Source organism: Marmota marmota, unplaced genomic scaffold (genome assembly GCF_001458135.2).
Source record: "Marmota marmota marmota unplaced genomic scaffold, marMar, whole genome shotgun sequence".
NCBI classification, from domain to species: domain Eukaryota; kingdom Metazoa; phylum Chordata; class Mammalia; order Rodentia; family Sciuridae; genus Marmota; species Marmota marmota.
Window position 1 is genome coordinate 22,543,320 of NW_026000211.1, and position 15,395 is coordinate 22,558,714.

General features: G+C 32.4%; 2 protein-coding genes across 2 annotated transcripts in view; one reads left to right on the forward strand and one right to left on the reverse strand.

Annotated features, from left to right (window-relative positions):
- The window catches only part of Galntl6 (polypeptide N-acetylgalactosaminyltransferase like 6), a 1,051,497-nt gene that overhangs the window by 760,684 nt on the left and 275,418 nt on the right, over window positions 1-15,395 (reverse strand). The window lies entirely within an intron of this gene.
- On the forward strand, window positions 4,170-5,476 carry LOC107142713 (calcyclin-binding protein-like). Its single transcript, XM_048791958.1, has one exon. It carries the CDS (start codon window positions 4,520-4,522, stop codon window positions 5,315-5,317), a length of 798 nt encoding a protein of 265 aa, XP_048647915.1. The 5' UTR covers window positions 4,170-4,519; the 3' UTR covers window positions 5,318-5,476.

Sequence of the window (15,395 nt, forward strand, 5' to 3'; positions counted from 1 at the left end):
ATCCCCTGTGTGCCTTGAGAGAACGCGACCACTCTACGAGTGTCAGGTCTTTTGGTCACCGTGATGAGAAAGCTGTCGAAAACAGTATTCTCAAGGACATTTTTCCAAGGACGCTTTTGGAATTTATGGTGGTTTTTTTTTTTTCAAAAACATAATATTTATGGGGCTGGGGATGTGGCTCGAATGCAGTGGCGTGCTCGCCTGGCATGCGAAAAGGCCCTGGGTTCGAAACTCAGCACCACAAATATAAATAATAAAATAAAAAAGTTAGAAAAAAAAAATCAAAAAAAAAAAAAAAAAGAAATAACAGAAGTATAAATATTGGTGAGGGAATCCAATAACAATAGTCAGTGCACTTAAGATCTTGAGTTTTGGGGGACAGTTCAAAAATGTCAATTATGTTACACTTTCTAGACACACATTGTGTAAGTACAGTAGCACTCATTACAAAAATAGAAAAAGAAATTCAACTTCTGTTAGCATAGTACAAAAAGGGTGAAAAGAAAATCCAAACTTACAAAAGGTTCAGAGGAAGAACAAAGAAACAATGAGAGCAGGTGTACCAGGGAAGTGGATGAAGTCAAAAGATAAAGCAAGCAAATGGAAAGCTTAAAATGTAATTTTCAAAGCAAAACATTCAAGTATCAAAATTAAAATAGAATTCCATTTCAAATACACTAATTAAAAGATGTCAAATGAAATAAGCCAGACACAGAATGTCAGGGGTCTTATGTTTTGTCTCTCATGTGAAAACTAAAGAGTAAAAAGGGATATTACAGAAACAGAAGGGAGACCAGTAGAACAGAGCAAGGAGATCAAGGAATGAAGGAGGAGAGGGAGAGGAAAATTAAACTGACCCACCGATGACGACCGATGATATGTTCATGTGCAAATATGTGACAACGAATCCCATCATTATGCATGATTATCATGCAACAATAAAAATGTAAAAAAATAGGTTTATCATATAAATATAAACCCATATGCAGATATAAGATATATACTTAATTTAAAATTGTTCAGAAAAAGTAAAAACAAAAGGAAGGAAATTAAATATGCTGGGCAAGAATTAATGACACTCACAAATCAACCATCTAAGTTGATGAGTGTGACTTCAGAAAGGACCCTGAGTAGACAGACTTGATCTTATTCTCTTATTGATTCTTCAATGCCCAACAAGCGGAAGACAGGCAGCAAATATTTGTGAAATGAATCAACAGATACATTTTATATGTTAAAAATATAAATATCATGAAATATCATAAATTCATGAAAGGAGTTGTCTCTGAAAAGTTATGAAAACATGACAACATGAGGAAAAAGAAAACTAATATATATCAAAATCCACTACCCTTGGTAAATTATTTCTTATCATTAGAATAAGTATTATCAAGAGTAGTAAAGAAGATGAATTCAATGTAACGTCACAAACATTATTATGCTCTCTAATACCTTAGAATTCAGGAAATGCAGGCAAAATGAGTTTTTCAAACATCTCACTAATTTGTAAGAGTGTTGCAAGAGATGTATGGGAAATCATGTCTCTGAAAATAGTTTACCAGACAAGTTATCTTCAAAGGAATTTTAATTCTGGTATAGTTTACCAGCAACCGTGTAATTCAGATTCCAATTGAACATAAAAGGAGTTAAAATTTATGTTCAATGGGCCAGTGACCACAGATGCAGCACTGAGCTAGCTGGAAAAGCTGATGAAATATTTGAGGTTTTATAATTACACTGTGGTTGTAACATGCTGATTGCAATCAGGAGCAATATGGCGGAGGATGCAGTGAATTTTATGTTTATTAAATCCTTTTTCATATACTATGACATACATGTAGACCTTTGCAAGATGAGAAAATCTCAATATTTAAGGATTACATAGAACTTCAAATTCTAACAACATAAAGTTTACTCAGTGATGTTACATGCTTAATTTTTTCCTAAGTCATATAGAAAACTTTCTATTAATATCAATGTTTCATTAAAATAATCATGCTCTATTACAAGGCATGAGGGAATCATTTATTATTACAATATTCGTTTTATAACTTAACATTTGAACAGAAAATATAATGGTTTACCAGGCATTGTAGAAAAATCTACCTCTTTCTAATTTTTCTGAGGAATACATCTAGAAAGTGTGTCACTAGAAATCATAAAATAAAATTTTCCCATTTATGCTAATTCTGTCAGCAAATTAATATTGTATTTCACACAGCTTTGCTTTGTTTACCTGTGCTGATTTTGAGGGTTTTTTTTGTGTGTGTGTGTGTGTGTGTGTGTGTTCATATCATTAGTTCTCTCAGTCATAGTTTGTCCTTAGCTATCAGATACAAATGTCAAAGAGGAAGTCATACTTCCTTGCTATGATCTTCATGTCCCTCAGCTTCTGTTCAAACATCTTAGCTTCACCCAGCTTCATTTTGTCATCTTTTTCATTTTTATTTACTGTTTATTCGATGTTAACTGACATCTGATTTTTTTTAGGGTTTCAATTCTACCATCTTCTTTTGTTGAAAAACATACTGGCAGGCTTTTTGTCATTGTTTAGCCAAATGACATTTTAAGTTGACAATGAGTCTAAAATTTTAAATTTAAGATTATCCTTGCTTATGCTCTTACTTACATCTATTGGGTTCAAACCAATTACACATTAGATCCCTAAAGTAATCAACTTCCTTAAAATAAAATATGGATCCAGCAACTCTTTTCTCTGCATTTGTAAGTATGCCATCTGACAAGTGAGGGATTGGGCACTCAGAACGTACATCACATTGTACTGTAAATGTTATTTTTATATTTTGCCTGCCTTCCTCAACAGATTGAGAGATTCTTGAAAGAAACACGTTCTGTATAATTTATCTCTGTTTCCCAGCAGCTAATAGAGCGCTGGCTTCAAATTGATGGAAAAATCTGAGGAGGAGGATGTGTTTTCGCTGACACTTAAGCACTTTCCAACCCGGACACATGGCAAATGCTTCTCTGCTCTCTCTGGTGTTTCACCCAGACCTGGTCTCAGCTGTAAGGTTTCAAAGTCACACTCTCTAGATCATTTTTCTTTGGTTCCCTAAAGCTAATTTAATTTACATAAGGGGCAAAGATTAATCAAATTAATGTTATGAATAGGTTTGTAATAAATGGTACCTAATTGATAGAAAATCCAGAGCAATTGCTGCACGTTTATCATTTCAGAAATTTAATAAAAGGTGACCAGTTTTCTTTTATATTTTTGAGAAGGCGTGTTTATGTTACTTTTTATTGTTAGTCCCTTTTACTCTTTTTTAAATATGGGGTGTTGTTGATATTTGATAGGAAACAAACCCATCAAATCTCTGCCAGGTCAATTAAAATCAGTTCATACTTTAATATTTTAAGTTCTTAGCTCTTGATTCAATTTCTTGCTCTTACTCATTAAATATTCAAGCTAATGAATAAATATAAAATTTGAATGCAGGCTTTTGACAGAGGATTAAAGAGTTAGACTGAGTACAGCAATTGAGAGCCTAAATTCTGTAGGCAGATTTTCTCAACTTGAATCCTGTACCTGCTACTTATTAATTGTGTGGTCTTGAGAATTTTTTTTAACCTCTCTTGGATTCAGTATTCTTACCTGAAAGGTGGAGAAAATAATGATAATTTGTCCAAGGGTTCTAATAGTTTAAATGAGTTGATATTTATAAAGTCATCAGAACAAATGTTACAAAGTAACTATTAAAGCAGCATATCTTGTTTTATTAGGTGTTGATTGATTTTACTTTGTAGATATTGATTCTGTTTTACCTAAATTGAAGGTTTGTGGTCACTCTGCTTTGATCAAATCTATTGGTGCCATTTCCAATTGTTCACATGATTGCATTTTTCTGTCAACAAAGTATTTTTAATTACTATGTTCTTGTTTTATGAACTTTTGTACACATAAATATAATGAAAACTTAGACTTAATATAGCTAAAGATAAATTTATATGCACTGGAAAACCAATATACTCCATATGACTCACTATTGTGATACCATCTTTATTGCATTGATCTAGTACTGAGCCTGCATTATCTTTGAGATATATCTGCATAAATGTTCATTAAATAAAATAAACAAGACTTTGCAGAGTTCCTGGTATTATCTGTGAGATTGATTTAATTGTGTAGTAAATATCTGTGTAATTTAACAAAATACCTATATCTGTTCCCCAGTGTACTGTATTTTTCAAACTCATTTTTGCAAAATGGAGCCTAAAGATAAAATGTGACCTTTCTGATGACTTATTTTCCTGTGACATGTAGCTGTTGAAAAGCTAGGTAATTTTAGATATGGGAACAATCAAGGGTAAAGAAATAAAATCATTTTCTGAGATTACTCTTATTGTGACTTAACAAATTAATATAAAGCCTTTTGAAATTGTGAGTGCAGAAATTCGTACTAAGTATCTTCAGAGTACATACACTACAATTAACACTGCATTACCAGAGTTTATAATTTGGGTAGAAAGTACAATTTAAAAAAAAAAGAATTCTTAAATAATGTTAATAAGTGAACACCAACGATATGTGAAAAGCCCCTCAATTGTCACTTTCAAAAGAACTCAACAGAGTGAAGAATTGGAGGAAGAGCATTCCAGGCAGAGAAAGCACACTGTAAACTTGGAACTACAGAATGATCTAGAAGAGGTAAAGGTGTTTCTGGAAAAGACCACTAGGAAAAGAGTATGTGATGCCCTTACAGCAGAAAAAAACAAGATTGAAACAGAAATAAAGAACAAGATGCAACAGAAATCACAGAAGAAACCAGAACTTCTTGACAATGAAAAGCCAGCTGCTGTGGTTGCTCCCATTACAACAGGATCTACCTTGAAAATCAGTAATTATGGATGGGATCAATCAGATAAGTTTGTGAATATCTATATCACTTTATGGGGAGTTCATCAAGTTCCTGCCGAGAATGTACAGGTTCATTTCACAGAGAGGTCATTTGATCTTTTGGTAAAGAATCTAAATGGGAAGAGTTACTCCACAATTGTGAAGAATCTCTTGAAACCCATCTCTGTAGAAGGCACTTCAAAAAAAGTTAAGACCGTTACAGTTCTCATCTTATGTAGAAAGAAAGCAGAAAACACACTGTGGGAGTACTTGACTCAGGTTGAAAAAGAATGCAAAGAGAAAGAAAAGCCTTCACATGACACCGAAACGGATCCTAGTGAGGGATTAATGAATGTTCTAAGGAAAATTTGTGAAGATGGAGATGATGATATGAAGCGAACTATTAATAAATCCTGGGTGGAATCAAGAGAGAAGCAAGCGAAAGGAGATACAGAATTTTGAGATATTTAAGTCTTTTTGGTAACTGTGATGTGGAAATATGGATGTTTCCAATAAGGGAATGTTGGAGAGCTGCACATATAAATTTGACATAACTATTTACATAGTAAAGGCAGTAAATTCTACTTTACTGGATGATTTATTTAAATAAAATGTGCTTATTAAAAATGCATATGTATATATATACATATATTTATATAGTACAATATGGAAATTTTAAGGAAGCCACACTACAGACTGCCCAACTCTTAGCATGCACTCTTGACAATTTCAAGTCTGAACAATGATATTCCACAAAAGATAATATAATTCTGGAATTGTGATTACCTTCATTGTATCTCACCTGAAGGTCTGCGAAGATGACACACCAGCTATTTTGCTCCCCTACCTGTGAGACATCATTCTATCTCTAACCTAATTGCAGCAAGCTGTGGGTTATTCAACAGTTTGTTTGAAATTTTAGAAATGTGTAAACACTTAAGTATTTGCCAAATTCTAGTAAGAGATTGACAATTGAATGATATATGCATTTTTTAAAAAGTTATGGCTTTTCTTCAAACAATAACATCAATAACAAAAATCCAAGTGTTTTAAATGTCTTTTTATAGTAAAAGAGGAACATTCTAAAGTCTTCAAGGGCATAACCAGTTAGCAATCACTAACTAAAAACAAAATTCAAGTCACCGTGTCTTGTCATATGTGTACATGTTTTTACCCAAAGTTGACTTTCAAAACTTCTTATATATCCTTTCTCTACCTGTTCAAAAAGTCTGAAAACACTAACACTAGCCTTCTTAATATATCAAAAATATATCAAGCTAGTTCTCACTAAACAACATTAAATTTTAAGTTTATTTGGTCTGTTATGTTTTTGTTTCAATTCAATGTTAATGATACTGACAATTCATATCTCTCTTCATTCACAGACAAGAGACTATTTAAAAATATATATGATAGAGAATAGCTTACAGTTCTGAGAATTTCATTCAATAACTTTATTAGAAGAAGAAATAATTTGTAAAATTGCTTTTTTATGAAAAATATAGAGGCAACTTAGATTAATTATAAAATAATGCAGGTAATTAGAAAGAAAGATAACATAATTTATAATGTAGGAAATCAGCCTATGTTAATTAATACAATTAGGCACAAAATTTGACTCTGAGATGGCTGGTAAAAAAAAAAGAAAAATAAAGAAAAGCATTAGACTAATGAACTTCAATAAAATGAAATGCAACTGCTAGGCAGGCAAAGTGGAATAATAAAATAACATATAACACCCAAAATATCAAGAATGATAAAGCATTCAGAAAGTGATGTGAATATTCTTGTGGGTCTATGTAATTCATAGTAATGTGAACAATATATCATTTGGCTTCATTTTACAAATCAAATATAAAGAGAACTGAATTGGAAAAGTCATAACTTTCTCAACCAGTCATAATTCAGTTCATTTGGGAGGCTTCAGAATGGTTTATGCAGTTAAAGCAGATATTCTCAAATGCTCTTAGAATCTATCTCATCAACATAATATTGCAAAAAATATGTAATCATCTGTATTAGGATTCTGCAGCAGCTCCTGTGCTCATGGCAACACCCCCAAATCACTGCAGGTTGGCTTTTTCCCAGTTGCCAAGGCTTTCAGTAATCACTTCTCTGTACAAAATGCAGCTGGCTGGCTATTTGGTAGCCTAAAGAGAAACAATCCAATCCACTGCACAATCACTGGGCTTCCTAGTTTCTAAGGCATAGTGATTTCAAAGACCAGATCCTTTCATAACTTGCACCTGCCTCTTTGCTTTTGCAGCAGCACAAAGTTATCATCAATCCAAATGAGTAGATTCTCATTAAACTAGGAGGGAAATTCGGAGAAAGGGTTCAAGTTTCTGAGGACACAGTTGATCTAGCGCTCTCTTACCTACCTGACATCTATATGATTATACTTTTGTATGTACATGTGATTTAATTCTATTTGATGAATCTTTACTAAGAGGGATGCATGTGCCATTTATTCTATAAATCCTCTTACTTCAGGCCCACTGAATTTTATTCTTCTGATTTCTTCCCTAAATATAGATCATTGTAAGGCTCGGGGAAAACACCTGTAAAGGAAATTTCAGTCAATTTTTCTGACATTTGAGGAGAGAAAGAAGAAGCCTTTGAAATAGTTCAATATTATGTACCTTTGTGATATTAAATTTACATACAGAATTGTTCATAGGGTTCTTAAATAAAATTCCCCTGCATTTATTTAGAGTGTAAAGTGTGGTCCACAGATTCAAAATAGAATTAAAAAGTAAAATTATTATTTTTTCTCTGAGTCAATTTCTTCCTTTTACAAAGCTATAAAGAAAAAATATAAATGCAGATCTCATAAACTGTTGTAAGAATTATTCCTAATATGTGTCAGTAATGAAAATAGTAGAATTCACAAATGATATATATGAAATATCGCTTCCCATTTCAACTCCCTGGGATTTAAGTCTACAAGCTCTCTGTGAATGAGAATATAAATGGATCAAATGAAGACTGCTGCTAACCATTCATAGTAAAATCTCATGACTATGAAAATGGCAAAGGTTGGAGTTAGTCAACCCCGAAAGAAAACAAAGTCAATTTTATGGCTAATGGGAAAAGTAAGAATAAAATAAACTTCATTTTTCATGGAAAGTTTATTTACTTTTGATTGCTTGAGGGGGGTCTTTGTTGATTTGTATACTAGAAACTGTACTATTTCTCATTTCATGATTGGTAATTTTAATAAGTATATTAGTTAGTAGAAATGACTAAAACTATGAAAAGGTTTTTACTCATTTTATAATCTTTTACCTTATATAATGTATGTATACAGAACTATACATAATAATAATGTTCAAATATTCCTTATGATCATAATATTTATCTATAATTATAAAATAATATGCAAACTCAATATTTTAAATAATTAACAGGCATATTACCATTAAAATATTAGGTAATAATGATGGATCTTTGGGGAATAAAAATATTTTAATAATTTTCTGCACTTTAGATCACTTTCAAGGTCTTAGAGAAAATAAATATTGTTATAAACTTGTGAGGTTGGAGGGAATCACTGAGAATATATAGATCCCATTGTATTATTTTTGCATATGAGGAGACTAATGCCCAAAATGTTTTAAGAAATTGAGTACCATATATAGCCAATAAGTGGCTGATATGTAAGAACACAGGAACAAAAATAATTGCATCCTTTTCTCTTTTAATACATTTTATTTTTATTGACACATAGTAATTGCATGCATTTATAGGCTATTTATAGGGCATAGTATGACATTTCAATACATACACACAACATTTAATTATCAGGTAAGGGTAATGGCATACATATCCTATAATACATTCATCATTTCTCAAAATCCTCTCTGTAGCTCTTTTGAAATAGTCACTTACTTATTGTCAACCATAGTTATCCTATTGTGCTTTAGGACAACAAATATTAGTCTTCCTATCCAACTGCATTTCCATCAAGTTAGCCTTCCTCTCTCTTCCCACCCAACCTCACAAGGTTCCCAGAATGCAGTAATCACTAAAGTACTTTCTACTTTGATGTCCATGCTTTTGCTTCTACATACAAGTGAGTACATGAAGTATTTATCTTTCTGTGCTTGGCTTATTTCACTCAACATAATATGCTATGTTTACACCCATGTAGCTGCAGATGTCAGAACTGTATTTCTTTATGATGAATCATATTCCATTTTCTTTATCCTTTAATTTGTTGATGAATTCCTCAGTTGGCTTCACATTTGGGCTACTGGGAATAGTGCTGTGATAATGTATGAGTAAAAATTTCTCTTGGACGTACTGATTTCAATTCATTTGGACATACAGTTATTATTGGCATATCTGCATTATATGGTAATGCTGCTTTTAGTTTTTGTTTTGTTTTGTTTTTCCCCAGAAACCTCCATATTTTTTCCATAATGGCTGTGCTACTTTACATTTCTGCCTACTATGATGATTGCCTCTTTTATTCCACATCCTCACCAGCATGTTATGTATTATATTTTAATAGTAACCATTCTAACAGGAGTTGATTCTAACTGAGCTCACTGTGATTATGATTTGCATTTCCCTGCTGATTATTGATGTTAAGCATGTTTTTATATATTTGTTGGGTTTTTTTTTTTTTTTGTATATCCTCTTTTGAGAAATGTCTATCCAGGTCATTTACCCATTTTTAAATGAGATTATTTGGGGTTTTTGCTGTTGAGTTGTTTGAGTTCCCTATGTATTCTGCAAATTAATCCCTTGTTGGATGAATAGTTTGCAAATATTTTCTTGCATTCTGTACATTGTCTCTTTGCTTTGTTAATTGTTTCCTTTGCTGTAGGAAACAGTTTAATGTAACCTTATCAAATTTGCCAATTTTAATTTTGTTTCTTGTGTTTTGGGGGTGGTATAAAATAATTGTCCAGACCAGTGTTCAAAAATATTTGCCCTATGATTTCTTCCAGTAGTTTCATACTCTTAGGTTTTACTTTTAACTGTTTAATTCACTTTTGAGTTAAATTTTGTCTATGGTTAGAGATAGGGGTCTCCTTTGTTTCTTCTGCATATGGATACCCAATTTTTCTAGGACTACTGACTGAAGAGATTTTCTCCAACATTTGTTCTTTGCTGGAAACTAACTGACTATAAATATGTGGATTCATTTCTGGGTTCTCTATTCTGTTCCTGTGGTCTATGTGTCTGTTTTTATCCCAGTACCATGCTGTTTTGTGTTCTGTAACCTCAGAGAAGTGTTCTTGTGGCTTTGGCTGTAATCAAGGGTCTTAGGATTCTTCTGCTTCTAGGCTGCAGCTATTTTACAGTGGGTTTGCCAGTAGTTCTGCACCCAGCTGCAGGTATAGGGTGTCTGTGAGTTTCTATAGATTGTGTAGAGGAATAGGACACCCCAGTGTCCTCAAAAAAGGTTCAGCACAGAGTGCTTATCAGTGTCTGGAGGCTGTGTTTCATGAACTGTCTCAGGGAAGACCTATTTAGGGTAGTTTGCCCAGATCCCAAGGTGGGTAAAGAGGCCACCTGATCATTTTCTGGTGAGCAAAGCGTGTTTTCTTTATGCAATTGAAAGAAGTTTTTAATGTGATATATATATTTGGACCAATTTTACAAGGTGCTGTATCCAGTCTGAAATGTCAAATATTTCCAAGTTAATCAGTTAAAAAGGAAGTAAAATCCATTAACTTAAATGATGTGAGGTCTGTTTAAATTATAAAATGAGAAACTAAACTGTAAAATTTATCTTACAATCAGTGTTCAATAAAATGTTATTTAATTGAAATTTCTGTATGCCTCTGGGTACAGAATATATAGGCAAATATTAGGCACTTAAATTCTTTCCTATATGAAGGTAGAGAGTAGCCATTATAAGGTCCTCAACACATCTGAGGTTGCTTTCTTATTTTTAAAATAGGAATTGGTATGGCTGTCTTTTAAAATTTTTTCAACTTTTTTTTTTAAAGAAAAGCGGAGTTAGTAGCAAACTTACAAAATTAAGATGAGTGTTTGAATATTTAAAATGTATATAGTTTAAATATGAAAGACAAGCAATAGTTTAAACATGGATGTTTGCGGGTACATGAGAGAATGAGAGATGGAGAATATACATCAGGATGTATTTCTGTTTAATCATACGATTTAATATAATTTCAATGTCTTTTTAATTTTGTTCTAATTAGTTATTCATAACAGTGTAATGCATTTTGACACATCATACATAAATACAGTATAACTTCTCATTCTTCTGGTTGTGCATGATGTAGAATCATACCAATCATGTAATCATATATGTACATAGGGTAACAATGTATGATTCTTTCTTTTATCCTTCCTACCCACATACCCCTCCCCTCCCCTCATTCCCCTATGCCTATTCCAAAGCACCTCCATTTTTTTCCTAGCCACCTCCAACCCCATTGTGAATTAGCATATGCATATCAGAGAAACATCCAGTCTTTGGTGTTTTGGAATTGGCTTATTTCACTTATCATGATATTCTCTAGCTCCATCCATTTACCTGCAAAATGCTATAATTTCATTCTTCTTTAAGGCTGAGTAATATTCCACTGTGTATATATAACACATTTTCTTTTTCCATTCATCTGTTTAAGGGCATCTAGGTTGGTTCTATAGTTTGGCTATTGTGAATTGAGCTATCATAAACATTAATGTGGCTGTGTCACTGTAGTATGCTGATGTTAAGTTCTTTCGGTATGAACCAAGAAGTGGGATAGCTGGGTCAATAGTGGTTCCATTCCAAATTTTCTGAAGAATCTTCTTACTCCTTACATAATGGTTTTACCAATTTGCATTTCTACCAGCAATATATGAGTGTATCTTTTTCCCCACATCCTCGCCAACATTTATTGTTGCTTGTAAACTTGATGAATGTCATTCTGATTGGAGTGAGATGAAATCTTACAGTAGTTTTGATTTCCATTTTCTATTTGCCAGAGATGTTGAATATTTTTTTCATATATTTGCTGATCAATTGCATTTCTTCTGTGAAGTGTCCAGTTCCTTAGCCCATTTATTGATTGGGTTTTTTGGTGTTGAGTTTTATGCTCTGGGGTGCATGTGGTAAAGATTTTCACCCATTTTGTAGGCTCTCTCTTCCTGATATTAATTGTTTTCTTTGCTGAGAAGAAGCTTTTTAGTTTGAATCCACCCTATTTATTGATTCTTTGTTTTTAATTAGTTGCTCAAGATTTTACTTCTTGTACTTTAGGACTCTTGTTAAGGAAGTCAGTTCCTAAGTTGACATGGTGAAGATCAGGACCTGCTTTTTCTTCTATTAGGTGCAGGGTTTCTGTTCTAGTGCCTAGACTTTGATCCATTTTGAGTTGTTTTGTGCAGGGTGAGAGACAGGGGTATAATTTCATTTTGGTACATATGGGTCTCCAGTTTTTCCAGTACCATTTGTTGAAGAGGTTATTTTTCTCCAATGAATGTTTTTGGCCCCTTTGTCTAGTATTAGATAACCATATTTATGTGGGTTTGTCTCTGTGTCTTCTATTCTGTACCATTGGTTTTCTTGCCAATACCGGGCCATTTTTATTACTATGGCTCTGTACTATAGTTTAAGTTCTGCTATTGTGATGCCTCCTTTTTCATTCTTCTTGCTGTTGATTTTTTTTTTGGCTATTCTGGGTCTCTTATTTTTACAAATAAATTTCATGATTGATTTTTCTATTTCTATAAAAAATGTCATTAGGCTTTTAATAGGAATTGCATTAAATCTGTAGAACACTTTTGGTAATATCACCATTTTGACAATGTTAATTCTGCCTATCCAAAAGCATGGGAGAGCTTTCCATCTTCTAAAGTCTTCTTCAGTTTCTTTCATTAGTGTTCTGTACTTTTTATTGTAGAGGTCTTTCACCTCTTTTGTCAGATTGGTTTATACGTTTTTTTTGTTGTTGTTGTTTTGTTTTTGAGACTATTGTGAATGAGGTAGTTTTTCTAATTGATCTTTCAGTGGATTTATCACTGATGTATAGGAATACACTTGATATCTGGGTGTTGATTTTATATACTGCCACTTTTCTGTTCATTTATTAGTTGTAGAGTTTTCCAGTAATTTTTTTGGATCTTCTAAATATAGAACCACTTCATTGGCAAATAGTGATAGTTTGAGTTTTTCTTGTCCTATTTATATCCCTTTAATTTTTGCATCTGTCTAATTGCTCTGGCTAGAGTTTCCAGAAGTATGTTGAATAGAAGTGGTGATAGAGGACATCCTTAAACTCAATGGAAAGTATCACTGATAGACTAGACCACTTGGAAGAAAGAACCTCAGGCCACAAAGACAAAATATATAATTTTGAAAATAAAACTGAACATGCAGAGAAGCTGGTAAGAGACAGTGAACAGAGATTCCAAGAACTATTGGATAATATGAAAAGACCAAATTTATGATTTATTGGAATAGATGAAGGCACAGAGACACAAACCAAAGGAATGCACAACATTTTCAATGAAATAATATCAGGGAGTTTCCCAAAACTAAAGAATGAAATGGAACATCAAATATGAGAGGCTTATAGAACCCCAAATGTACAGAATTACAACAGACTCACACCAAGGCACATTATAATGAAAAATTTGACCATACAAAATAAGTAGAGAATTTTAAATGCTGCCAGGGAAAAACAAGAGGTAACATTTAGAGGGAGACCAATCTAGATCACAGCTGATCTCTCAACCCAGACCCTCAAAGCTAGGGGGTCCTAGAACTACATCTACCAATCTCTGAGAGAAAATGGATGCCAACTAATAATTTTATATCCAGAAAAATTAAACTTCATATTTGAAGATGAAATAAAAACCTTTCATGATAAACAAAAGTTAAAAAAATTCGGAACTAGAAAGCCTGCACTGCCAACATTTTCAGTAAAATATCCCATGAGGAGGAATAGGAAAAAAAAAAGTGAAAACCAGCAAAGGGAGGTACTACACTAAAGACAATCAAAGTAGAAATAAAGTCAAGTTGATTTCATAAATAAGCCAAAATGAACAGGATTACAAATCACATCTCAATAATAACCCTGAATGTTAATGGCCTAAACTCATCAATCAAAAGACATAGACTGGCAGATTGGATTAAAAAACAAGACCCAACAATATGCTGTCTCCAAGAGACTCACCTCACAGACTGAATGTGAAAGGTTGGGAAAAAAATATATCACTCACATGGATTGTGTAAACAAGCAGGGATTTCCATACACATATCAGATAAAGTGAATTTCAAGCCTAAGTTAGAAGAGACAAAGGAGGACATTTCACACTGCTTAAGGGAATTATACATCAACAAGACATAACAATCATAAATATTTATGCCTCAAACAATGGAGCATCTAGATACATCAAAGAAAACTTTCTCAATTTTAAGAATCAAATAGACCACAACATAATAATACTGGGTGATTTTAACACAGCTCTCTCACTTGTGTATAGGTCTTCCAAACAAAATCTAAAGAAAGAAACTATAGAACTCAATAATACAATCAATAATTTGGAATATATATATATATATATATATATATATATATATATGGAGAGAGAGAGAGAAAGAGAGAGAGAGAGAGAATATATATATGTATATATATATATATATATATATAGAGAGAGAGAGAGAGAGAGAATATATATATATATATATATATATATATAGAGAGAGAGAGAGAGATCTATATCTATCTATCTATATATCTATATATATATATAGAGAGAGAGAATATTTTATCCATCAATGAACAAATACATTTTCTTCTCAGAAGCATATGGATCCTTCTCTAAAATAGACCATATCTCATGACACAAAACAACTCTTAGCAAATACAAAAAAATAGAGATATTACGCTACATTCTAACATATCATAATGGAATGAAAATAGAAACCAATGATAAAATAAAAAAATAAGCTACTCCAATACCTGGAGACTAAATAATATGTTATTTAATGAATAATGGATAGCAGAAGATATCAGGGAAGAGAATAAAAAAATTCTTAGAGGTAAAAGAAAACAACGATACAACATATCAAAATTTCTGGGATACTATGAAGGCAGTGCTAAGAGGAAAGTTCATTTCATTAAGCTCATTTATTAAATAAAGAATAAAAAGTCAAAAAATAAATCACCTAATATTGTATCTCAAAGCCCTAGAAAAAGAAGAACAAATCAACACCAAAAGTAGTAGAAGACAGGAAATAATTAAAATCAGATCAGAAATTAATGAAATTGAAATAAACAAAAAACAATTTAAAAACTGACAAAACAAGAAGTTGGTTCTTTGGAACAATAAATAAAATTGATAAACCCATAGCCATGCTAGCCACGAGAAAGCGAGAGAAAACTCAGATTACTATGATTCATGATGAAAAAGGAAATATCACAATAGACACTATTGAAATGCAGAAAATAATTAGAAACTATTTTGAAACTTTATACTCCAATAAGACAGAAAATCTCAAAGATACTGACAAATTTCTTGGTACATATGGTCTACCCAAACTGAATCAGGAGGATATACAAAT

Coding starts and splice junctions, on each gene's coding strand:
- LOC107142713 (XM_048791958.1), top strand. CDS start 4,520: ATGTTAATAAGTGAACACCAACGATATGTGAAAAGCCCCTCAATTGTC.